Source organism: Grampus griseus (assembly GCF_964374135.1).
Source record: "Grampus griseus genome assembly, chromosome: 4".
NCBI lineage: Eukaryota > Metazoa > Chordata > Mammalia > Artiodactyla > Delphinidae > Grampus > Grampus griseus.
The window spans coordinates 17,322,185-17,349,621 of NC_138997.1; the positions used below are offsets into that span (position 1 = coordinate 17,322,185).

Below are 27,437 nucleotides of genomic sequence, written 5' to 3' on the forward strand. Positions count from 1 at the left end.
GAAGCAGACCTATTGAGAAAGTGCTAAAAACCAGACTTCCTGATGAAAGCTAGTGACTTGAGTCTGATTTCTTTACCCCTTTGAAAGATGTTCTAGATCCAGAAGCTCCCTCGACGTTCCTTATGTTTGTGTGTGAGACGGAAGGTGTAGGTGATGGAGTGCATCCTGGACAAACCGGAGGCAAATAGCACTAAGGAAAAACTATGCTTTGGCTTCACGAAGAGAGTTGGAATTAAGAGTCACTCTCAGTTGGAGCAGTTTGATCTTTATTTCCTTTGCCAGAAGCTGCGTGCGGCACGATGCCGTGTGGGTGTCCTCAGAGGTGCTACCTAGCTTTGCATGTTTCCTGACGGAGGCAGCACTCCTGCCAGCACCTAAGTGGGGAGTGTCGGTGGGAGGAGTAAGCAGGTTTCACTTCCTTGCTGGTTGGAGACTCAGCTACAGCTGGCTTCTCTCTCAGCGGGGAGAGGAGGGCGTGAGGGGCAGCAGAACGTGTCTCTCTCTGCCTCTCACCCAGAGCACCTCGCAGGGGCTTAGCGGACGCGAGGGGTGCGAATGGGCAGAGCAGAATCTCCAGAAGGGAAAATGAGCATCCAGGATCCTTCAGATCTGTGGAGCAGGTCGGACGGAGAAGCTGAGCTGCTCCAGGACTTGGGGTAAGTGGGCAGGTCCCCTTTTCCAGGCGTTTATTGGGTGAACCTTAACTCCTCACCCCTACGCAAATGCTCATCTTGATGAACGATTCTCTTTAGCACTCCTTCTCTCTGACACCCCAATCTTCTATCCTTTCCACTTTGCTCATCTGTGTCTGTGGGGGCCCAATTCCACTGTGAAAGTATGGATTACCTTTCCACATGTGAAAACAAGTAGGTGGAGAAAATGGGACAAAAAAATCAAATGCTGGACGTTCTTTGAGATTTTAGGGACAGAATTGGGCTGTAGTCGCGGTTGTTGCTGGGTTTCCTTGTTATTGATCTGGTCTATGAATAAATGTGCTATAAAAAGTGCTGAGCTCCAAGCTACTGACAGTAAGAGGGCTGCGCTGCTGGTGAGATACACAGAAAGCCTAGACCCTACAGTAAGGGAGAGGGACTTTTTCAAAAGAGAACGAACGAGGAAGTGTCTACAGCAGTGTCCCATGTGTGTTTCTTTCTCCTGACACTGCATTTGTGAGCTCTTGTATGCATGTATGTCTTTTAGGGCAACTTTGAGCCTTTTAAGTACTAACAAGTCAGGAAGAGGATAAACACTCTGCCCCAGACAGGTTACACATTTAGGTAGGAAGAGGCACTGTGGTCCTGTCTTTAAGAAGGGACCAGATGCGACAACTCATCAGGATACTTAATAAAAGAAGCAAATGTTACACAAGAGAGGCGTAGGGGATTTCCTACAGAAACTGATCCTTTCCCCTGAAGCACCGGGAATAGCCTGGTGAGGCTGATTTTGACACCTGTGATTCCTAAGAGGCGAGACCTGCACCTGCTGTCTCACTAAATAGCTCTAATCTTCACAAACACTCAAGAGCTGTGATCATCTCCATCTCACAAAGGAAGAAAACAAACACCAAAGGGATTGATTAACTTGCCTGCGGTCACACATCAGTTACCAATCAGGATTCCAATCTGCCAAGTCCACGTCCTTATCCAGAGAAAAACTAAAATAGGGATGAAATCTCTCTGCGTCAAGACTGCAGAGATTGTATTTTGGGGTGTTGTAAGCGTTCTCAATAAGTCCTGTCTTTAGATTTTAAACTTGACGTCTCAGAATTGAACTTTACCTTCATAAGGTAAATCAAACGTAACAGCTAGACTTTTCAGTAAAGTAAACTCCCCTTATGGGGAGTCAGAGCTCCAGGACACCTCTAGCCTTCTAGACCAAATCCCCAAACTGCAGAGGTAAAATGTTTCCTGAGCATTCAAAGCGGGTGTCACAGAGTCCAGGCACTAAAGCTGGACCCTGGGCTCTCACTTAGATCCGTATGAAATTATTAAACTATCATTCTTTATGTGTTTGGTTATGTGGATTCCCAGCCCACGATCGGTAGGAAGCCACAGAGGAGAAGAGAGACAAAGGAAATATTCAGCTCTGGTCCTTTAATTCAACCATCTTTGAGCCTAGGCTCTGTGCTTGAGTACCCTTGGCACTCACTTGGATGACAAAGATGAGCTAAACACCGTCTCTTCTCCCCACCTTAGTGCCCGTAGCAGGAAGCAACCTTAGGTAAAACCCACTAGGAAACAGAACTGTGTCTTCCCTCCGTGTGCAGAGATGGACATTCAATTCAACCCAGAAACACCCCCAAAAGGTGCTTTTATGTCCATACTTCACTATTTCATAAAGTCTGGAAATGTCTTAAACATTGGAAAATGGTTTCTGTAACAGGCAAGTTACAGTGGTCTAGGGAAATTGCTCTTCAGTTGCGGTTCTTAACCTTGGCTGTGCACTAGAATTACCCAAGGAGTTTTTTAAAATTCCTGCCCAGGCCACACACCAGACAAATGACATCAGTATCTTGGGGGTGAGCGTTTTCTTTTTAAACTTTCCAAGTGATTTCAGAGCAAGACCAAGGTTGAGAATCACTGCATAGAATAGAAATCCAACAGAAGCACTGAGTAAATGTGCCCTTATTTGTTGGATACGTACCTGAATCTTAAAGCCATTAATAAACGTTGACATTTCGTGTGTGGGTTTGGGAGCATTTTGTTTAACAATTTTATTGAGGTATATTTTATAGATCATAGAGCTCACTCATTTCCAGTGTACAATTCAGTAACCTGTAGTGCCTTTAAAGAGTAGTACAGCCATCACCATAAATCAATTTTAGAACATTTTCATCCCCCCAGTAAGAAACCTCAGAAGCATTTTTTTAAATATACTCAGTGGTGTGTTAGTTAAACCACCTGGGTGAGGGATAGCCCTGATTCAAGAGTCTGCCTGTTTCCCTGGTATAAATACTCCAATCACAGGCATTTTCAAGCTGCCAAGGGTTTAACTACAAAATTCCTGAGAATTTAATAATGGACTTGAGTTAGTACCTGTGCCTCTAGGACAGTCCTGATATACCTCTCATAGGTCATAAGATCTGAGCAAACTTGAAAATGACCTGTTGCCTCTGGCAGAATTCTGAATAAAATGGAACTTCTTCTTTGAACCTCTAGGCTACTGGTTAGGTATAATCTACCCCCAAACTTCTAATTAATTCCGTTTTTAAAACGCTCCCTAAAAACAAAATGATTTAAAGCAGTTGATAGATAAAAAGTGGCTGGTTTTAATGCCTTCATTTTGAAATCGTTTTTAATAGGTTATCTGAGTAGTTAGGTAGGTTCTTACCTTTGTATTTTTGATAGATACAGACAGACAAGGTGGTGGTTAAATTAAAGAGATGGGATCTTTGTTCTTTGGTCCCATTTTTCTTCAGGTTCTGGCATCTGTAAGCTCTGCAGATTAAACCCTGCATTGCAGCAAATCCATCCCCTGCCTTTCTAGGACACACACGACTTGCTCAGAAGACGTTTTTTCTAAAGTACCTGAATCAAGCAACTCAGATGCATTTCTGTGTCTCACATGCAGAGTATCAGTTTAAAGACACTTAGTTTCCTTCATCCTAAACATATTAATGCTTCCAGAAGCAAAGGGGAAATAACACAATTTGCAATGGTTGCTCAGCTTCACGTACACGTTGGCCGAATGGGATGGGGGAGGGAGGGGCAAAGCCTGTGGAGAACCGTCGGTGAGAAGCAGGAGGTGTACTGGGAACAGAAGACAGGCTGTGTGTGGCTTCCAAAATGAAGCGACGGGGCTGTGAAACAAATAGTAAATATTTGAGGCACCCCTTAAGGAACAAACTAGGATAGAATTGCTAATCAGTTAATAATTGATGATTCCAGCAATTCTTTGATTCTAACAAAGGTTCCTACAAAACCATGTAGTTTTGTATGTAACTACAAACTACAGACACAAAAGGGATACTGTGGAATAAAAATTTTTAGCATATCTTTAAATATTCAAATTATCTACTCAGACATATTCCTTCAAGCAAGAAATATAATAAATGTTCCCTTTTTTATATATTTTCCCATCTCAAATTTTATAAGGAAGTGTCTGTGTTTGGCTGTGCTGTCAGAGTCAAGAAAGTAGACTCGAAGCTCTGGATATTTAAGTAAATTAATTAAAAACTAATTTCTCTGCTGCTTCCCATATAAGAGAAGGTTGGAGCAGATCAGGGATCAGCAAACTTTTTTTTGTCAGAAGCCAGGTAATAAATATTTTAGGCTTCGCAGGCTGTATGATTTCTGCTTCAGCTACTCACATCTGTCATTGTCATGCAAAAACAGCCATAGATAACACAGAAACAGATGACCGTGACGATGTTCAAACAAAATATTATTTAAGGACGCTGAAATTTGAATTTCATACAATTGTCACGAGTCATAAAATATTCTTCTTTTTTTCCCCTAACCACTTAAAAACGTAAAACCATGCTCGGCTCACAGTCTACACCAAAACGTGTACTCTGGTAGGAACTGGCCCTCACATGGTGGTTTGCTGACGACCCAGGGGATAAGTAACAATCACCAAAGCGCGGTCTTATGAAGAGGCAGACATTTTGCATTCAGGAGCTCTGACCTTCAAAAGGTATCTACATTCCAGCTTTACACATGAGGAGACTCATTAGCAGAGAAATCAAGCTGCCTGGAGTCCCAGAGAATCTGGGTCCCAAGGCCATGCTTATTCCACCAAACCAGGTTGACCTCCTGTTGTGAGGGTCAGTGGCCGGCACCAGGTCGTTCACAGAGTTTGGCCTTCACAATAACACCATCCATACAGTATGATTATACTCATCTTATAGAGGCAGAAGGCGACTTCAGATCGGTCAAGTGAACTGTCCAGGTCACAGACCTCATAGGTGGTGCCCCGAGAGTGCCTAGGCGCGTACTCCAGAGCTGACTCTCTCTCCACCGATGGAAGAAGGTACACCTTCTAAGAACGGCAATTTAGTAAGGGTTGGATGCTCACCATGTGCCAGGCACTATTTTAAGCCTTTTGCTTGTATGACTTATTAAATTCACACATCACTGCCAGGGAGTTACTACCACTAGTGACATTTCTGCTCACAAATGAGAAAAATGAAGGACAGAGCTTTTATCACATGCTCAAGATGACACATTCATAAACCTTCAAATCCAGGAGTTTGGCCCCAGAGCCCACATGCTTCTCCACTAACACAACTTCCTGCTTATTATAGCAGCACTGTTAGTGCTAGTGAGAACTGAGAGAAAAAGTAGTTCTGTGATTGCTACCACCAACACATTTTTTTACTAAAAGACATTATTCTTTCACATTCTTCACATAACAGACATGCATATGCAAAGCCAGATCAATATCCTAATTCATCAGAACTTTTTTGAATTGTGTGTAGATTCCTTTCTTCGGGGCTAGGCACATCGAATAGGCTCAGAAAAGCATAGTAAATTCAAAGCTTTAAAGGAAGCTGTTTACAGAGCTGATACCAAGTAGAGCAAAAAAGCTTGTTCCTCTTCTGGGCACAATTCCGTAATCTTGGACTCTAAAAATGGAAGGTGATTCTCTTGTGGCCGAGCGAGAGTATGTAACTAGTGTACAGTTTGATCTTGCTTGGACTCAAGCGAATTTCCTCTTCAGCTGTTGTGTTTCTGTTCCTCTATGGGTAACGGTGACTTCCTTCTACTTACATGTGGAAATCCAGCCACACACGTTCTCCACATCGAGTGGGGTCACTTTGTTTCATTCATTCTCTTTTCCATTTATTCATAGACCTATCTGTTGAATGATGACATTATGCAAGGCAGTGTGGGAGTTACTGACAGTAAGAAGTGGTTGTCCCCTCAAGGAGTTTACAGTGTAGAGGACAGAGAATGCACGAGTGGGTGGAGTTAGAACGCAGGATAGAGGGACTGAGGGTCATTGCAGTGTCTACATAAAGAACACAGCAGATGGCAAGAAAGGAGGAGATCATTGGATGTGGAGAAGATGGCCTTGGAACCCGTAGGATTTTTGTCAGTTGAAAGCAGAGAAGAAGACATTTTCTAAAGAGAAAATGGCATGAATAAAGCAGTAAAAGTGGCAATACATATGAATATTCAGAAAATAAAAAGTGTCCACATGGACTCAGACCCTCCTAGTCCCTGGGACCCAGCAGTTACTCATCGTTCAGTCTTGCTCTGGTCTTTACCTCTCAGAGTGCCCACCTTCAGCTACATTCTCTGAGAAAGCTTCCACCTGGCTTTCCTCTTCTAGTTTCTAGTGTCATAACCATACACTTAGCCTGTTTTTTTGTTTTTTTTTTTAAGCCTGGGTTAATTTCTTGCTCCCACCAACTCCTCTCAATGATCCTGTCACCTAGGATAAATTCCTAGTCTGAGCCCCCATGCTCTGGCTACTCCTCCCTGAGGTGGACCTGTCTGAACCCAACCACAGCTCACGTAGCCAAGTCTTGGTTGTCACTCGGTCACCTACAGATTCCCTGTGGTCTTGCTTCCCCAACTAGTAGTGCCTGCTCCTGTTATCTGTTGTTAGACTTTCTTTGCTCAAAAATATTTAAGTTTGGGCTTCCCTGGTGGCGCAGTGGTTGAGAGTCCACCTGCCGATGCAGGGGACACGGGTTCGTGCCCCGGTCCGGGAAGATCCCACATGCTGCGGAGCGGCTGGGCCCGTGAGCCATGGCCACTGAGCCTGCGCGTCTGGAGCCTGTGCTCCGCAACGGGAGAGGCCACAACAGTGAGAGGCCCGCGTACCGCAAAAAAAAAAAAAAATTTAAAAAGCCTAAAGGCAACAACTTAATTTGTTTTGATAAAAGTATAGCTATGTAAGAGAATGTTGCTTTTTAGAGACACATGCTGAATTACTTAAGATTAAAGTGCTATGATATCTGTAACTTACTTTTAAAACATTCATCCAAAAATATATGAAGGAAATCTGGCAAAAAGTTAAAAATTATTCCACCTAAAATATGGGTATTATTTAAATGTGGGTATTATTTATACTCAGTTTTCTACTTTCTTGTATATTTGGAATTATTTATAATAAACACTTTAGAATAATAATAAAATGTATTAATTATTGAAAATTTGGTGAATAAAGAAAAGCACCAAAAATGTCAGCCCTGTACCACCACCCAAAATGACATATTGCTCAACTTCTCTCCAGTCTTTAAAAAATATTTTTCTGTAAACACATACACACACACACACACATACACACGCACGCACGTGCATGTAGATTGAATTGCGCTCGTACCATGCATATAATTTTGCTCTCATTTTCTGGTAGCATACATTTTCATCATCTGCTTCTTGTTCGTTCTCAAAGCAGGTTCTGGGTCTGGTCTTTCCCAGGCTATCTTGTTGCCCTGTATTAAAATTTGAAAATTTAGATTGATCCAAATTCCGGAAGGCCTTAAATAGATTGAGTTTGGACTTTGGTCAAACATCATTTGACAATATGTAATCATTGAATGTTTATAGGAACGCGGAACTACATGGTCATCGTGGGGTTTTTTTAAGGTAGATTAATCTGGTAGTTGAGCATGATCAATAGTAATGAGTCCAGAGACAATAAAACTAATGAGTGAGAGAGTTTACAGATTGGTGTATAAGAAACTAGAGTGAGGACCTGGGAATAGTAAGGAAGGAACAGGGGTGGAAGCCAGTAATTCTACTGAGCTAAAAACATAAGTGATTCACAATCAAATAAGAATGAGTTCTGCTTTTGTATAGTTTTTCAAAATGGCATCAAAGCAGTTTTGAAAATCTTAATGGCACGAAATTCTTCTAATTCATCCATGGTTTGCTTTCTCATTGTAAATATCTAAAGTTGCCTGGGTCTCATGTGATTGCTCGTATGATTCTGACTCCCCACCAGTTGAGTCTGTACTTTGGGTTAATTCTCTACATAATCTTAGAATCATTTTCTAGATGTCAGTCCTAAAGCCCTAAGAGGTTTGGCCACCTGATCTGGGCTGAGCACAGCACACTCTTTTTGACAGTGATCTCCTTAGGGGCAGGGCAGTAGGTTACGCATATTTGTCTATTCCATCCAAGCTCAGCACTTGACGAATAGCAGATGTCTAAATATCTGAATTGTCCCAAGTTGGGTCAAAGCCAAGACCAGAACTCAAGGTCGCTGACTTCAGCCCACCACACCAACACTGGTGACGTACTTGTACTTATTACCCTCAGACTCACTCAGTCCTCTTAACAAAAGTTTTTACTGCTGGGACAAATTGACATTGGTTAGAGACAGCATCTGAGCAATGGAGTAGACAGGAAATAACTAATGAAACAAAGATCTTTTTTTTACATCCCCCAAAGTTTGGGACTTTTTCCTAGAGTTATAGCTTCCTGAAAGTGACCTTCTCTGTCTCCTGTCCCAACCCACAATGGTAGGTTGTCAATGGCAACTACAGTCCAAAGACAATCACCCTGAAGCAGCATTTTGTGATGTATATAGGATGCAAGAGTAACCACAGTAAGTGCAGAGTCAAGCTTGATTCCACTCCTGAGAGAGCCTCTGGTTTGGAATCTCTGCCCAGGCGTTCAAGTCCCCCTCAAGCTCTTATCCATGAAATAGTTTTTCTAGTCAGTCTCTGAGCTTTGGTTCCCAGTCCAAATCAAACATTCCCTGAGCCCCAACCACTGGAGGAGCAATGATGCTCTTTCGGTTTTACAGCCATTTGTGTACTGTGCAGGCTGACCTGGGGACTGGACAGGACCTCTGCTGGAATGAGACGAAATTTGCCTCCCAGCCCCCATCTCCCCATCCGTGACTCTGCCCTCGGGTCTCTCACGTCTCTGACAGCCCTGGGTGCATTGACCCATGTCATGCTCTGTGGGTCTGTATCTTTCTCTCACTTTGGTTTCTCTGCCTCTGTCTCTGGACCACTCTGATTGGGTCTCTATTTGTGTTCCCTAGGTCACTGTCCCTAGGTGCCTCTGGCTATCTACATGAGCCGCTGTGCCTTTCTCTTGTCTCTAGGTCTGTATACCTCTCTTTCTACAGCTTTTGACTTATGTATCTCTCACTCTTTGTGCCCATCTGTGTCTCTGGATCTCTGAGTCTCTCTCTTTCTGTGTTTCCATCTCTCAGAACTCCTTGCCTCATTCATCAGGCTCCTTCAAGAACAAGTTTATCCTGGTTTCCAACTCCCACAGAATTATCATACCCCTTCAGTCTTGTTTCCCTGTAGCTGAACCTTGACTCCCACAAAAAAACACTTGGGGCCCCACCTTTAGTTCATTGTTTGACCAAATACGTACTCTGCCTCTGTCATCACTCAGGGATGCTTCCTAAAGCCTGGGGCAGCTGGCCTCACCATTTAGCTCTGCTATTAGCATTTGTAAATGTGGACATTTAGAATGGTAATGTGGAAAGCCTCAGACAAACTGGTTCCATCACAGAAACCTCCTGATTGGAAAGACTATGGTCTTTCTTCAGCCTCCCCTATGTATCACACTACGATACATAGAACTTTCAAACTTTTTGCAAAGCCTCTCCTGGGTTCTCTCCTTGGTCAGGGTCCATTTGCTATGATCAATGGAAAGGTAAGCCCACATCTGTGAACAGGGGACTTAACATGTTTATGTGGTCAACACCACGTTGTCACATATTATACGCCACGGCCTGACTATAATACAAATTGCCGCACTGATAGTTTTTGAGCTAAATAAGACATTTCCTTTTCCTTAATCCATGATTTCTGATGGCGTAAAGAGTCAAGGGCTTCATGTTTTCATGAAGTCAAAGTGTCTAGCACCAACACTGTGAACAAATGTACACAAAGGCGAGCAGCAGTCAGGCAGATCCCATGGAGTGACTCAAGTGCTGAGGACACATGAGCCCAAGTTAAAATTGCTTCGATTGAGATTGCCTAATAGATTCATCTTTTATTCTATCATCATTGTGTTAGCAGGATTCTGAGGCCAAGCACAGACCTAGCCAACAAGAAGACAGATCAATGAGCTGTTATCCATGGCCTTAAGAGAAGCTCTGTTATCCATGGCCTTAAGAGAAGCTCTGTTATCCATGGCCTTAAGAGAAGCTCTGTTATCCATGGCCTTAAGAGAAGCTCTGTTATCCATGGCGTCATAGGTTACACATTTACCATCTTTGGTCTAGAGAGTTCAGAAAGTGTGTCAGCATCATTCAAAAGTGAGACTAAGGTTGAAAATGAAAAAAAAAAGAAAATTCTCCAAAGAAGAGAGCTTTCATTGGCTGTTCAACTCCAACGCCTGTTAGCCCCTTTTACACAATTAGGAATTTCTATTATTGCTTTGGGTTGAAATGTATGTCCTCTTTATAAACCTGAAGGGACAGAATCTAGGTTCTATGTCACTTCTCTTTGCCAGGAAGGGGAAAAGTATGTCATTAAATATATGAATAATCTGTAAACATAGGTTACTAAGAAATTTTCTCCCCAAGATGTATGTAATGTAAACGGATGTATGGCTCATGTTTTAACATGCAAGACTGATTTCTGTGCCCACTTGTTCTTCCAGTCTTGTTTTGCATTACTCCTCAACATAGACCCTCTGTTCCAGGTAGGCATTGTGTTTCCTGTATACACCATGCATATGTCAAACTCAGTGCCTTTGCTTATGCTACTGCTCCGGTTGGAATGCTTTTTTCTCTCACACTTGATGAATTCTATATCTATGCTTCAAGTTCCAACTCATGGTATTCTTCCTCCATGAAGTTTTCCCTGATCATTTCATCTCCTCACGGGCTCCTCCTTCTATACCATTTACTGCCCCCATCACTAAGATGGCAGCTATTGGGGGATTTTTTGATGAAATTTGCCACAGATCCTTCTCTTTTCCTCTAAGTACTTATTTCCTAAGTACTGTAAAGCTCCTTAGTACACTCTTTGCTCTCTCTGTCCGGTTTTAGATACCACACTCTGTACATTCAAACCATCAAGGTTATTGAAATGAGTTAAAGTTTTTAGGACCAAGAGTTCTTCAGCTCCATGCTTCTCAAATGCTAAACTGCATAGCAATCATGTGGGGCTCTTGATAAAAACAGATGATAATTCAACAGGCCTAGGAAGACTGCAAATGTGAATTCCTAACAAAATCTCAGGGTATTGAGTGGAAAGACTTTGCGTTGTTTTTCAAACACCAGCTACAACCCAAGAGTGTTCTTAAAGTTTATTTAGTGGGTCACAATCAATATATAGTAAGTAGTGTTTAGAAGAATAGTGTTGTTTCCTATAACACTTTTTGGGGTTTTTTGTACGTTTATAACGTAAGTGTGTGTGTGTGTGTGTGTGTGTGTGTGTGTGTGTGTGTGTGTGTGTGTAGAGAGAGGCAAAAGAGAGGGAGGCAAAGTGCATTTTATACTGTGGGCTAATTCGAAAAGTTTGAAAGCCTCTCCTTTAAAGGACAGAGCAGAATGAGATATAAACTTGTATCAGCAAATTAAGACAATGAAACCGATTGGGATAAGAAACTGTGAAGGCTCCAATAGGCAGGGGCAATTTCCCAGAAGGTTCTAACACAAAGGGCACGGGAATGAGAGAAGAGGCAGAACTGAGGACCAGCTTTCTGGATCAAGCCCGACTGCCTTCTCTGTGGTTGATCTTATTTCCTGTATCTTACTGAGAGGCAGCTACGAAAATTCTTTAGTGAGTGGGTGTTTCCTGATTTGTTACTGTATCATGGGAGGGATAAGGCCACTGTTTCCTTCAAGGCCAGCTGTGGGTTTGATAATCTCATAAACCCAGTACAAATATTCTCTGGAAGCTTGATGAGCCTCTGCTCACTATTAGCCCTGAGACTTATTTATGACGATGTGTGGACCTTGGGGGAAAAGGAAAATACAACATTGCTTCGAAAGTGCTGTTATAAAGAGTAATTTCTTGCTCTTTTTTACTTCTTTAGAGAAAATGAGACAAAAAGGCTTTTTTTTTTTTTTTTTTAAAGTTTCAGGAGAATGAACCCTATCCCAAATAGCAGAGAAGTCGTATTCCCGGCACGCAGCACAGTGCCCAGCATATTCATAATACGTTGTATAAATAGCAAAGTGTTTACCTTGTTCTCTTCTGCAAAAGTTAAAGACTCATATAAGAAGTTTATTAAAGAAGTCAGTGTTCCAACATGAAAATAAGAGAGTTTTCCTACCAGGTGTTATTATTAGTCACCTTGGCAGATGAGAAAGACAGAGGTTGCTACTCGTGTGGTGTCACATAACGAACGCGTCAGAAGTCATTGGAGCAGAAGGACTCATTGCTAAGGAAAAGAGTGGAGACAAAGGCCAGCTCTCATCTCACAAAATTTTCACTGACACTGCATGGGTGTTTGTGACCCAAGTTAGCTGCTTATTAGCATTCCTTTTCGCTTGGCAGTTCCCAGGAGCAAAAAGGTTTCTTATTGCACTTAATTCTAAAAACATCATCTTTCTAATGCAGCTGTGGGAGAAGTGGCAGAGCCGCAGAGGAAGATGACTTGCTTGGGGGTTTTAACCAACAGCAGGTCTAGCGTGAATCAGCAGCATGATGCAACTGTCAAGAAACGAATGCAATCTTGGGTTGCCTTACGGTGTACCTGGCAGCCAGGATGGGGAGATCTTGTGGGGCTTTATTTTGCACGTCAGGTCTTACCTTGAAGATAGATTTTGAAAATTTAGAAGGTATTCAGAGGAGATAAGTTCTCTGGGTGATCAAGGGACTGAAAATCTATTGTGAAAGGAGAAGTTGAAGACAATGGAAGCAAAAGAGGGAACATTCTAAATGCTTCTAACTATTTGTATAAGTATCATCTATATAACTCCAAGAAGTAGCTCTGAGACCATCTGTTGAAAGCCGTACAGCAAGAAACGGTAATTTGATATATAGGCAAGAGTTTTCTGGCCATCAATCATGGAAGTATGGAATGGGCTTGCCTATACAAGTAGTGAGTTCCACATCATTAGTAATATGTAAACAAAGATTGAATAAGGGTCTTATTAGGGTTTAGACTTTGTACAAAATTTAGAAATATAAACCAGGCTGCTAGTTGTGATTTTCTCTGCGATGAGGGATTATATGTGGCTTTTATTTACTAAGTTAAACATTTTTAATTATTTAATTTTTAAAAAAATAAAAAGCAGACATGGCTTTTATAATCACCAGAAGTGAGAGAGTGAAGCCAATGAAGCTTCAGCTTCAGGTCCTCTGCCTTGCACAGACCCTAGTGATGTAGTTAAAATAAATGTAGTCAACTCAAAGTCCCTGAACATTACAATTTTAAACACCCTGAAATCTTACAGCTCATTTATGAAAGAAATTTGATAGAGGTTCTCAAATTTTCCAACGGTCCTAAAAACTTCATTAGCAATATCACATCGTGAAGTTGAAAATAACTGTTCTATGCTATCAATAATTTTAAAAAGCATTATAGGTAAAAGACTGGCTTCTTATTCTATTCTCTATATAGAAAATTGTAGTATACAATTGTTTTTAGATGAAGAAATAACCAGAGATGACATGGCCAAAAGTATAGAGAAAAAAAGGTATAGGGGTATGTAAACACTTAATTAATGAATATAAGTTGTTTTCTCAGTTTTGAAATGTTTGTGGTATTTGTCAGTTTTTTATTTTTATTTTTTTAATTTGTGATATAATTGACATATAACATTATATTCATTTCAGAAGTAAAATAAATATAATGATTTGATAATGTATATATAGCAAAATGATCACTGCAATCAGTCCAGTTAACATCCATCACCACACATGGTTAACAAAACTTTTTTTTTCCTGTGATGAGAGCTTTCAAGACCCACTTTTCTAGCAACTTTCAAATAAGCAATACAGTATTATTAACTGTAGTCACCAAGCTGTACATTACATCCCCATGACTTAGTCATTTTATAACTGGAAATTTGTACCTTTTGGTACCCTTTACCCATCTCACTATCCCTTCCTCCGCCACCTCTGGCAACCAGCAATCTGTTCTCTATATCCATGAACTTGGTTTTTCATTTGTTTTTTGTTGTTTTATTTTTACTTATTTATTATCTTTTCATAGTTAAAGCTTGGTGAATTTTTATTCTTTTTTTAATCAAAATATAGTTGACATACAATATTATGTTAGTTTCAGGTGTACTACCTAGTAACTTGACATTTGTGTGCATTATGAAATGATTGCCATGCTAAGTCTAGTGAACATCTGTGCCCTACAAAGCTATTACAGTATTATTGACCATATTCCTTATGCCGTATATTGCATCCCTGTGGCGTATTTATTTTATATCTGGCCGTTAGTACCCCTTAATCTCCTATACATAGTTCACACACAACCCCCTCCCTTACGGCAATTATACATTTGTTTTCTGTATCTCTGAGTCTGTTTTAGTTTAGTTTAGTTTGGTTGGTTGTTTTGTTTTCTGGATTTCTCATATAAGTGAGATCATACGGTATCTATCTTTTTCTGTCTGACATTTTGTTTAGCATAATGCACTCAAGGTCCACCCATGTTGTCAAAAATGGCCAGATTTCACTCTTTTTATGGCTGAATATATATATATATATATATATATAAAAAACATTTTCCTTATCCATTCATCCATCAATGGACATTTCCATGTCTTAGCTATCGTAAACAATGCTGCAATGAATATCGGGGTGCATATATCTTTTCTAATTAGTGTTTTAATTTTCCTCAGATAAATACCCGGGAGTGGTATTGCTGGGTCAATATAGTAGCTCTATTTTTAATTTTTTGAGAACCCCCCCTACTGTTTTCTATAGTGGTTGTACCAATTTACATGCCCACCAACATTTTCTCCACATCCACACCAACACTTGCTAGTTCTTGTCTGTTTGACGATGGCCATTCTAACAGGTGCGAGGTGGTAGCTCACTGTGGTTTTCATTTGCATTTCCCCAATGATTAGTGATGTTGAGCATCTTTTCATATATCTGTTAGCCATCTGTGTGTCTGCTTTGGAAAATGTCCATTCAGATCTTCTGCCCATTTTTAAATCGGATTGCTTTGGATTATTTGTTTTTTTGCTATTGAGCTGTATGAGTTCTTTATCTATTTAGAATATTAACCCATTATCAGATATATGATTTGCAAATATTTATTCCCATTCAGTAGGCTGCCTTTTCATTTTGTTGATGTCAGCTTTTAAAATTTGTGATTTCTCATTCTAAATAATTATTCTTTTCTTTTTTTTGGTAATTTTACATTAATTTTCATAAAGAGACTTTCAAATTTTGTAAGTTTCAAGCCCCTTAAAATTGGACTCTTCCATCTAATAATCAGAAGAACAAAATAAAAAAATGTTAAACACAGTCCCAATTACAGGAACTTGAGGCCCGTGCAATTAGGACTCTATGTAATGAGCTATTGTATATGCGTATTAATCCATAAAAAGCCCTGTAGACATCAGCCAGGGAACTGTCAGCATCCAGGGCCCAGTATAAGACAGCATCAGTCTCCCCCCAGCTTCGTCTCGCCATGCCTGACTGCTGCCCTTTGGCACTCACCTGAATTACTCACCCCACCCCACCATGCAGGGCTCTGACCCTGTACATACCTGGCATTCTCTTGCTTCTTGGCCTTTGTTCCTGTTATTCCCTTTGCACAAAATAGCTCCCTCAACGATTGTCACTCCGTATCCCACCAGACTTTAAATAGAGAAAAAGTCTCTCTCTCCCTCCCCGCAAATGCTAGGTCATTTCTGGTGTTCAATAAACAATAGTTGAATAAGTAAATTAAGTAAAATAATTAAATAAAGCCAACATTAACAGGGCCCTGGAGGTTGGATCAAGGTAGACATACAATTTTCTCTTTTTCAAATTTTAGTTACCCAATTAATATATGCATGTATTTTATTTTATTTTTCATTAGAACAAGCTAAATTAGGAAAATTTGATTGCGCTAAAGTCCCCTTTAACAACACCCTCAATGCTGGTTCCTTCTTTTAAGGACCAAACTTATGAGTTCGGTGTGTATTTTATCAGACTTCTATTTTGTGCTTTTATATATTATTGTATGTGTTGTAGTGTTTGGAGGGAAGGAGAGAGATTTTTCAAAATGAAGTGGTTTCAGACTATACCTGCCACCAGTTCCTCTAACCTAACAATATGTTTTGGGATCTGTCAACTTTGATGTGCGCGGACACAAATATTCACTCCATGTTTCTCCGTGGGAAAGTGATTAGCATTCTGAGCGGGACAATTCTCAGTTGTTCAGGACTGCATCGGCCATCAGAGGGTGGTAATCATTCCTGGTGCCCCCTCACAATGTGTTGGTAGCACCCAACCCCCTGCCTTTAGCATTTGGCAACCAACAACGCTCTTAGCTTTTCAAACTCTTTCGGTTAACTTTTAACATAATCTCATCCTATGAGCCCTCACTGCACTGCACTTATCTGTCATCTTACTGTTGGTAGATATTTAGGATGGCTCCTAAATTTTATTCTCACAAACGCTCTTCAGTAGACACCTTAATTCACACTTCCTTCTGTGTACGTGTGAGTGTTTCACTAATAAGCCACCAGAAGTGGAGTCGCTGGTCATGTGTGCATGTCCAGTTACACTAGATGTGCTAAGCTCCCCTCCAACTTAAACACCTGCCAACAGTAGATGATAATATCCAGGGCCCCCAAATTCTCTAGTACTTAATGCTAATCCTTCAATTTTAGCAGATCTGGTGGATTACGAAAGTACTGCATTGTTGTTTTAATTTGCATTTTTCTGATTAATAGTGAGACTGTTTATTTGAAATACATATTTCCTCTTCTGTGAAAGACTTTCATTTTCTCTTCTGTATGTGTACATATTTTAATTTTTACTACATATGCTTTATAATCAGAAAAAAATAATGCACACTTTAAAAAATAACTTACATATTCTTCAAGGCCTACTTAGATGTTGGGTCATTCAAAAAATGGCCTTGATCTTTCTTCCTATAACCCCCGCTGGATACTTTACTCTCTCTTGGATGTAGTTTGCAAAGTACTTGTCTTACCCTCTTGACTAGATTAATGGTTTCTTGAGGCTCGGCCTGGGTTTGTGTTTCCTTTGACCTGCCTAATACAATGCCTTGCACAGATTTGAGCTTAATAGATAAAGATTTATAAAGTTAAATGATAGAAGGTTGACTGTGGGAAAACTACCAGCTGAATAAGACTGTATTTTCAACCTTTCACTCTTTATGTACACAGTCTTGAACCATCCTTACCAAAGATGGACATATTCCTGCAAAGGGTATGTAATGTTATTTGGCTTTATAATCACTTCCCTGGAAGATATGCTAATCGGAAGTTCCTAGGAAAGGATGCTTAACTCAATTAAGACAGGGAGTTTAGGTATTTGTGGAAGAGTTGTTTGGGGAATGAGGGTCCTCATTGCCCTGCAGACATCATGAAGCGTAGGTGGCTGCCTGGCAGCCGCTGTCTTAGGTTTGCCCAGGCCCAGGACTCCACGAAAACTGTGACAGTGATGTTGACTCAACCAAGTGATGTTTCTCACCCAGAAATTAACACTCCCTGAGATGTTCCAAATTAGAGCACAGTGTGATCCTTCTTGCTTTATATTCAAGGATTTCGTATGTGTTTATGATATATAGCTACTGTTTAAAAGATTACCATAAAAAAGTTCTCAGTAAAAACTGCCAAGCTGCAATGATCAGAATTCTGTAAATGGTTTAGATAGACATCAGATCTTGTTGAAAAGAATCCCAAGGAATGTTCAAATTCTTTACATTTTAGAATTTTGTTGATCAAATTTTGTTGCTTCAAGGGACTTCCCTGGTGGTCCAGTGGTTAAGACTCTGTGCTTCCAATGCAGGGGGCGCGGGTTTGATCCCTGGTTGGGGAACTAAGATCCCACACACTGCGTGGCCAAAATAAACAAATAAATAAACAAATAAAAAATTTTTGTTGCTTCAAATAAGTAATCTATTGGCTCAAACTAAATGGTTTGCTGAAATGTTCATTCAAAAAATAATTACAGGCAAAATGTATTTAAGAACTTGTGACCTTGTAGAGATTTTACTTATCAAAAGGAATTAGAATTTTGTCCGTAAACAAACCTGACGTTTTTGATAGCCTCACTTTTAGCTCCTCCAATTGTCCTTTTTTAAAAAAAAAAAAAAAAAAGAGGTATAATTGACATACAACATACTAGTTTTAGGTTCCAGTTGTCTTTTATAGTAATTTCATTCCGTGAAGATTTGAGCATGCCTGGGAATTAGTCGAATGAATGGGTAAATAAGTCAATGGGATTTTTTATAAAATGCTTCACCTTGCCATTGCTTTCAGCTAGCAAGCACATTTCTAACACAGGGTGGAGGCCTCTCTGCCCCAAAGAGGAAATGTGTAAAGAAGCAGATATTAGCAAATGCAGATTTAGAAAACAGATAGCTCGGAGACCTATGTAGAAACTTCCTTCTACATTTAGTCTTACGTTTAATTTTTATTATCAGGTGAAAATATCGTGCCACAAGGACATCCCAGTAGGATCCCTCACCCCCAGAGCAGGGGTCTTCCTTGTACACCATGCACATTTCTTTAACAGTACTTAGTTCACTGACATTACCAATATTTGTGTAATTGCTTATGTCCCCTTCCCCTCCACTGCCCTGGACTGTGGGTCCCTTGCAGCAGCTACTGTCCCCAGGACCTAGCTTTCTGTTATCTGCAGTAAGTTGAAAGTAATCAACAATTATATTTGAGCAACAAGAAAATCACGTCCCAGAAGATACATTGCAAGTTATGGCTTTGTGGATCTCAATGGCTTCGTGAAAACTCCTAATGTGTTTTGAGCCCTGCTGTTTGCCAAGCCTGTTTTGACCATTTCATATGTGTTAATGTGAACAGAACTTACAACTGGCCCACAGGGTACAACTGTTACTAATTCTATTTTAGAGGTGAGAAGACGGAGACTCGGATTGGTTAGGTAACTTGCCCACAGTAGTACAGCTAATAAGAGGTGCCACCCAGATCGGGACTAAGGCAGATTGACTGCAGAGCCCACGGTCCTCATCACCACACTGAACTCTCTCTACCGCTCATTAAAAAGAACAGGAAAAAACTGTCATTAGGAAGAAGGAGTGAGGTGCACAACAGTGTGCCTGGAATGCTCTTATTTCCATAGAACTGCGGTAGCGGACAGGCCTGAATGCGTCTAAATGCATGGGATACCTTTCAGGAGGAAGCACAAAAAATGGTTAACGTTGGGGTCCTCTGGGGAAAGGAATGGGGGACTGAGGATTAAGGGGGAGGAAAAAGCTTTATGTTCATTATGTTTTCTTTTGAACTACGTAGATTTTTTTTTTCCTACTGTGAATATATGTTACCTTTTCTGATGTGTTTCTGTTTTCTGGTTTTTATTTTTATTTTTTAATTTTTTTTTTTTGGCTACATTGGGTCTTCGTTGCTGCACATGGGCTTTCTCTAGTTGTGGCAAGTGGGGGCTTCTCTTGCTGCAGAGCATGGGTTCTAGGCGTGCGGGCTTCAGTAGTTGTGGCACGTTGGCTCAGTAGTTGTGGCTCGTGGTCTCTAGAGCGCAGGCTCAGTAGTGGTGGCTCACGGGCTTAGGTTCTCCGTGGCATGTGGGATCTTCCCAGACCAGGGCTCGAACCCGTGTCCCTTGTATTGGCAGGCGGATTTTTAACCACTGCACCACCAGGGAAGCCCTGTATTTTGTTTTTTAAAACACACACATCAGTTTGAATGTCCTTGGGACTTCCCCAGCTGTGCAGATATTTGTCAGTTTGAAACACTATTGGATGGGGCTTGCATCTCAGTATAAAACATCTGAATTCCTTGTGCTCAACTTCATTTCCCTCATGACAACGGACTCTGGTATAACAGCTCAGTGGTGTTCTACACTGCAAAAGGTGGTACCACACTTTGGAAAGAGAGTGTGAGAGAGAGACCAAAAGAAAGAGAGAAAATTGGCCAAAATCTATTCTTATGGTTATTTTTGACTTGGATTTTTAAAAAACTTTCTGTCTACAAAGTAAAGTGTGTGTTTGTTTGCTAGGACTGCAACGACGAGGTACCACAAAACGGGTGGCTTAAACAGCGGAAACTGATTATCTCACAGTTCTGGAGGCTAGATGCCCGAAATCAAGGTGTCAGAAGGGTGGGTTCCTTTGGAGGGCTGTGAAGGAGGATCTGCTCCAGCCCGCCCTCCTTGACCTGCAGGTGGCCTTCTTCATGTTCACATGGCATTCTCCCTGTGTGCAAGTGTGTCTCCAGAAGTCCCCTTTTCACAAGAGGACACCAGTCCTATTGAATTAGGGCCCACCTTAATAACCTCATTATAACTCACTGAAGACCCTATCTCCAAATAAGGCCCCATTCTGAGGTACTGGGGCTTAGCACCTCAACAGGATACAATTCAACCCATAACACTCTGCGATTAGCCAACTCTCTCCTTTCCCCTTCAGCCTCATCCAGCAATTTCCTTTTCTTGATGTTTTGGCTCAGAGTTTGGTCTCGGGCCTCCCAGAGTGGAGAATATTGCTGAGAGGAAAAGCCAGTGCAGGAAGAGTCTCCCTGTGGTTCACCCTGAGTGAAAGCGCTGCTCTCTCCTCCGCAGGTGGTACCATGGTAACCTCACCCGACATGCAGCCGAGGCTCTTCTCCTCTCCAATGGATGCGACGGGAGCTACCTTCTGCGGAACAGCAATGAAAGGACAGGGCTGTACTCTCTCTCTGTGAGGTAGGATGCCTAAGAACTCTATAAATTCAGTGGGGTCCCACCTCTTATTTATCGGGGAACTGACTCCATGGTCACACTCAGATTGCCAGAGAACCGAATTCTCTTGACTCCTGCTAGACCAGCAGGTCCCAGGATGCCAAGCTCTGAGTGGTGAGCCTGCAAAAAACATTCTTGCCCCTTCCATTGGTGGAGAAAAAATGTTAGAGCTGAAGGAGATTTTATGAATTGTTTAACCCAGAACTCTTGCTTGACTGATGAAGAAACTGAAACCTGAAGTGGTAAAGTGTCTTCCACCCAATAAATCAGTGATAGAAACAGCACCAGAATCACATCCCTGAAACCTGGCCCGGTGCCCCTTTCACTATTCCTTGCTTCCTCTGGAAAATCAGAATGACTTGTGGCTGTGCAGTTTTCATAATCACAAACTCAAGCAGGCAGTATGCAACTTTTAGTTTTTTTCTATAAATGGACTGACCTTCTTTCTTGAATTTCCATTTCACCTATTAAGAAAGTTAATCTAGGACTTCCCTGGTGGCGCAGTGATTGAGAGTCCGCCTGCCAATGCGGGGGACACGGGTTTGTGCCCCGGGAAGATCCCACATGCCGCGGAGCGGCTGGGCCCGTGAGCCATGGCCGCTGAGCCTGCGCGTCCGGAGCCTGTGCTCCGCAACGGGAGAGGCCACAGCAGTGAGAGGCCCGCGTACCGCAAAAAAAAAAAAAAAAGAAAGAAAAAGAAAGTTAATCTAGTGCCCACCATGTATGCCCTGCTCAAAACAGTGATTGTCCTTCCAGGGTTTCTCTCCCATCCCCTTCCTCCTGGTTGGCCTCCCTTTCAGAGAAGGTGACCTAGTCACGTGATAATCGGGGGGAGTCATTTGTTATCTGTCAGCATCTGTCACCTTGGCGTCCACTGACATGTAGCAAGTCTTTCTGGGTTCACAGGGAGTTGCCCCTGGGTCAGAATGGTGATGTGAGGACTCCATGTAATTGCCCTCGGCCACCCAGCCAATAACCTCAAACCATTATTGTTTTATTTTATTTACAAATTTTCTAAAAAGCATTTTTGGGAAAAATATTCACCAGAAATAGAATTCTGCTTTGGGGGAAACAGGAATTGTGCTTTCTCAGATCAACAGCAAACGTTAAAATTGCATTAAAGTGGTTAGATGGTTGATCCTTTACCGCATGGATCTCCCCCAGATCTCAAACAAATCTGTGCAATTGTTGGCTAAAAGAAGGTTAACTTTTCACTTTCGTATGTCTTGCCTGAACAATTATAAGCTCCTTACAAAGAGATGATATATATATTACATCTATATACAAAGTTAAAATATAAAATATTAATTTCCATTACAAGCACTTAGAAATGCTTTAAAAAATAATAACCACCAGCAAAAGTAAGAGGAATCACAGACCAGCTCAGGAGAATGATTGTTTTTATTCATTTGGTCATTCGCTTCCTTAATAATAAATATTTCAAAGCATCCGCTCTGTGCCTACCACTTTGGTAAGTGCTGTAGAAGATTCAGAGACCTTGACATCAGGAAGTATAGCCTCACAGGGGCAATAAGACCATATCCAAATACCTTACTACAAAGTAGAGCGCTGTAAATGCCATGAAAGAAAACAAGGTAAGTGCTTGGGTTGTTGAGAAGAGAAAAGGCAAGTAACTCAAGCCGGAAGTAGCAAGCAATATTTGATAGAGTAAGTGGCATTTGAACTGAAACTTGATCAGGAACGAAGTGGAAGAAGTCACAGGTGAAGGGAGCTGTACGAGCTAAGGGACAAAGGCAGAAACTCCTAGGAGAACAGTAGGCGTGGCGGCACTGCAGCAGTTCCCAAGGTGTGGTCCCCAGACCAGTAGCATCACCAGAGAGCAGGTTAGGAATACAGATCTCAGGCCCCACCCCAGACCTACTGAATAAGGAACTCGGGGGGTAGTGTCCAGAAACCTGGGCGCTGCAGGTGATTCTGATGCTTGCTAAAGTTGCAGCATGCCCTGCAAGAGAGGAATAGTGGAAGTGAGGCTTGAAAGATAGGATTGGGTCAAATCAAGTATACATATATAAATTTTTTAAAATTTAATTCTCTGCCTTATTCCAAAAATGAAGTGGAGAAAGACAATGTAGGAAATCTGATATTTTATTCAGCAGGCAGTGGAATAGGCATGGGAGGCAAAGGGCTGGGCTCACATAACTGATTAAGTGACAGAAGCAGAATTTGGATTGACTCCCAAACAAGTAAGGGAGGAGGGCCAGGCACAGAGAAGAATACGGGGAGGGAGTGACTTGCCATTTCTATCATCTCTCTTCCTGCCCTTCTTAAACTCATGCCCCTTAAGAGGTTAATGTTCAAAGACTCGTTCGGCACGTCAGAGAATTCACAGGGAGCACCGGCTCTTGTCTTTCATTAGAATGAAAAATTGAGAGCACGCTCTGCCCGAAGAAACCAGCGCTGTTCTTTAAGTGCCAGTGGTTTCAGTGATGGTGTCATAACTCTCAGCTTTTAGAAGGTTTAATGGTAATGCTAATGCCTAAGGTTACATTCCCCTTCGAAAAAGATACTCATTTCTTAAATAATGTTAAACATTTTTTTCCCTTTTAGAGCCAAAGACTCCGTCAAACACTTTCACGTTGAATATACTGGATATTCATTTAAATTTGGCTTTAATGAATTCTCATCTTTGAAAGATTTTGTCAAGCATTTTGCAAATCAGCCTTTGATTGGAAGTGAGACAGGTAAGCTATGAACAGATACTTGACCTGTGAGATATCATTTCAGGATGGAGGCAGGACAAAGCGGATTTCAATTAAATAGTTGTCACTTCTATTGAATTATGTGCATACTATAAGCAACTGGATATGTTTAGAAACTTTTTTTCCAATTACAAAGCCATATGCTACATTAAAAAATATATATATATATTTCAGTATATAATATACTTCAGTATATTATATACTTCAGTATATTATATTTCAGTATATATATACTTCAGTATATATATATATATATATATATATGTGTGTGTGTGTGTCAGTATGTTAGTATTATTTTTAGGAGAAAACAATGTGCCTTGTGCAAAATAGGTATTTTTCTCAGAATGTGTTATTTAATGGATTGATTAAAAGCACACATTTCTTTAAAATGACCTATTTGTTTTATAATGATATATACAGTAAACAAAGAAAGAACAAAGGAAAGAACAACTTTTTGATTCCTCAGAAGTTTAGGTATGAGAAGTTTGCTTACTGGGGAGACCCAAAAATGATCATTTTGAGCAGTTTTTGAGCATTTTAAAATGAAATGCAATTTCCCAAAGATCATTGAATATTAAAAATACTGACTAGAAATTACTCTCCTGAACAATTTCTTAATTTCATCCTAAAATTCTGTTTCTCTTGTCTTGGTTTCTGATAAGTTTTTACATGGCACTTAAGTATGGCTGGAAATAGTTTAAAATTTCCTTTCTGGGTGGTTAGAGTCAAACCAGAAAATTCAAGTTAAAAAACAAACACACTCGCTTGGTATTTAAATTATCTAACTCATTTGTCTATACTATTTAAATAAAGTAAAGGATTTCCTCTGTATTTGTGACATAGAATCACAATTTTATATGTCCTAAATTGTTGATGATTCTCAGTTAATCAAAAGTTGGACAGTTCCAAGAACCAAGCACAAGAGGAATTCAAACCTTAATAGCAGAGTCAGTTGCTGCGAATTTGTACACACTCATTTTCGTGGTAAACTTGGTTAGTGGGCTTTTTGTTGATCACACTGGGAGAGATGCCACCAGTGCCTTTTCCTTTTCTGCTATTTCTGTGGCCTGAATAGACCCTGATATTACTCACACAGAGTCAAGGAAAGACAGAAAGCACAGTGGAAACCACAAAATAGTTGACTTACTTTATACTGACCATACAAGGTCTTTGATAGATTATTTCAAACCGTAAAATTGAAGCAGTCATCTTTTTTGTTTCTGGTGGAAATTCTCCTAATCAACCCTGAAAATTACTTTATCATTTAACCAGCAATAATTCTCATAAACAAAGGGCAAGTGGTAATGATTTTATTTCCTTTGCTACTTTGGTCTTGGCAAGCATTTCAATTTCAAATCCCTTCCCTTCAGACTTATTTCTTACTTGTGTCCCAATCTACACTCATTTTCGTTCAATTCTTGGTCACTGGCAATGGACAGGAGATGTTGAAGCCAAGGACTCTGTTTTGTCTACTTCAATTTTTGTCCTTCTCTGTGTCTCCCAGGTCCTGGTACAGTGCGTGGTGCTTTGGGTGAGTGAATGAATAAATGAATGAATGATGACTGTAAGTTGCAACTCTTTGTATCCTTCAAAGCCATTACCATCGTTACTTTCTAGCCTCCTCTTCTCTCGCCAAGCAAAATCAGCTCCCTTCTTTTAAACTCTCCCTCTAGACTCTATTTTCAGTATCTTTGGTCATTCTCCGTACTCCTTTCCAGACTTTCTCCAAGTTAGGAAAAAGTACATATTCTGCCTGCTAGCAAGTTTCAAACCCCCCCCTTTTTTTAAAAAAAGTTTTTTTGTTTTATTTTAAATTCTTTTTAATTGAAGTATAGTTGAAGTACAATACTATATGTTACAGGTGTACAATATAGTGATTCACAATTTTTTAAAATTTTACTCCATTTATGGTCATTATAAAATATTGGCTATATTCCCTGTGCTATAGAATATGTCCATGTAGCATTTTTTAAGCACAATAATTTGTACCTCTTAACCCCCTACCCCTATACTGTCCCTCCCCTCTTCCCTCACCCCACTGGTAACCGTTAGTTTGTTCTCTATGTCTGTGAGTCTGCTTCTTTTTTATTATATTCACTAGTTTGTTGTATTTTTTAGATTCCACATATAAGTGATATACAGTATTTGTCTTTCTCTGTCTGACTTATTTCACTTAGTATAATGCCCTCCAAATCCATCCATGTTGCTGCAAATGGCAAAATTTCTTTTTTTTATGGCTGAGTAGTATTTCATTGTGTGTGTCTATGTATGTACCACATCTCTGAGATCAAAGTGAATGCAGCACTTTCCGGTTGAGCTTTTCTGGCACTGATCCAATCACTAGGTGAAAGGATCACCTAAGACTGCACCAAAGTAAAGGCTCCTCAGATTACATTTGGGTCAATATTAAGCTTCCCAGCAAATAGATTCATCTGACTAAAGAAGGTTTGTGATTAATGCAATAGAAATTATAAAGATTTGTAATCCAGACACCTATGGGAGTTTTCTTCAAAGTGACAGAGGGCGGGTGGTGGTGGTGTGATGAATTCGGAGATTGGGATTCACATATATACACTAATATGTATAAAATGGATGACTAATAAGAACCTGCTGTACAAAAGAAAGAATACAATAAAATTCAAAACTTAAAAAAAAAGCTGAAACTTGCTGTAGCCTTATCATCACTATAATTGTTATTTTATTTATTGCAAACTTAGGAAACTGAGATTTTTGCTCTCCATTGCCTCTCCTCTGTTCTATTCATTACCCAGTTGGGAATTTGTTGCTATTTAAACCCCTGCTACAGACCCTGAGTGCCAATAGATATGTACTTGACAAACTGGCTTCCAGCTCTTGAGTTAGATCCCAGTAACTCTGAAATATTCCTCTTATCTGTCCCTGCCAGCTGAAGGCAAAGCCACCAAAGCTGGGAACAAGGGGCAAAACCCATGACATAGGAGCTTCCGTTATGCCCCCTGAGAGTAATAGACCTCAGGAAACAAGATAACCTGCTGAAGCTATGATGGCTTTTAAGCCCAGATGGTCCTTGGAAGTCACGGAGTCAGCAGTGTGACCTATGAATAACAGTGAATGGAAACTGGGATTCCATCTTCTAAAAACAGATCTCTTCTTGTTCATTTAAGAATTGGTTCCTGGGGACTTCCCTGGTGGCACAGTGGTTAAGAATCCGCTTGCCAATGGAGGGGACATGGGTTTGATCCTTGGTCCAGGAAGATCCCACGTGCTGCGGAGCAACTAAGCCCTTGCACCACAACTACTGAGCCTGAGCTCTAGAGCCCGCGAGCCACAACTACTGAAGCCTGTGTGCCTAGAGCCCGTGCTCTGCAACAAGAAAAGCCACTGCAATGAGAAGCTGGTGCACAGCAATGAAGACCCAATGCAGCAAGAAAGAAAGGAAGGAAGGAAGGAAGGAAAAAAAAGAAAAGAAAAGAAAAGAAAGAAAAAAGAAAAGAAAAGAAAGAAAAGAAAAGAAAAGAAAAGAAAAGAAAAGAAAGAATTGGCTCCTGAAGAAAAGGGAACCCTCCCACACTGTCGGTGGGAATGTAAACTGGTACGGCCACTATGGAAAACAGTATGGAGATTCCTTAAAAAACTAAAAATAGAACTACCATATGACCCAGCAGTCCTACTCCTAGGTATATAGCCAGACAAAACTATAATCCAAAAAGATACGTGCACTTCTACGTTCATAGCAGCACTAGTCACAACAGCCAAGACATGGAAACAGCCTAAATGTCCATCAACAGACGAATGGATAAAGAAGATGTGGTCCATATGTATATACACTGGAATACTACTCAGACGTAAAAAAGAACAAAATAATGCCATTTTGCAGCAACATGGTTGGACCTAGAGATTATCATACTAAGTGAAGTAAGTCAGAAAGAGAAAGACCAATACCATATGATATCACTTATATGTGGAATTGAAAATATGGCATAAATGAACTTATCTATAAAGCA

General features: G+C 40.6%; 1 protein-coding gene across 2 annotated transcripts in view; it reads left to right on the top strand.

The window, feature by feature from the left end:
* Window positions 1-555: 555 nt before the first annotated feature.
* DAPP1 (dual adaptor of phosphotyrosine and 3-phosphoinositides 1) overlaps window positions 556-27,437 on the top strand; it is a gene marked incomplete at its 5' end in the record, with an annotated part of 58,914 nt that continues 32,032 nt past the window's right edge. Inside the window, 3 exons of one of the 2 annotated variants that reach the window (XM_082653834.1) lie at window positions 556-656; window positions 20,576-20,698; window positions 23,303-23,436. In XM_082653834.1, coding sequence (XP_082509960.1) covers window positions 556-656; window positions 20,576-20,698; window positions 23,303-23,436 — 358 coding nt within the window. The remainder of the gene's footprint in view (window positions 657-20,575; window positions 20,699-23,302; window positions 23,437-27,437) is intronic. The other variant, XM_082653835.1, reaches the window with a different exon arrangement.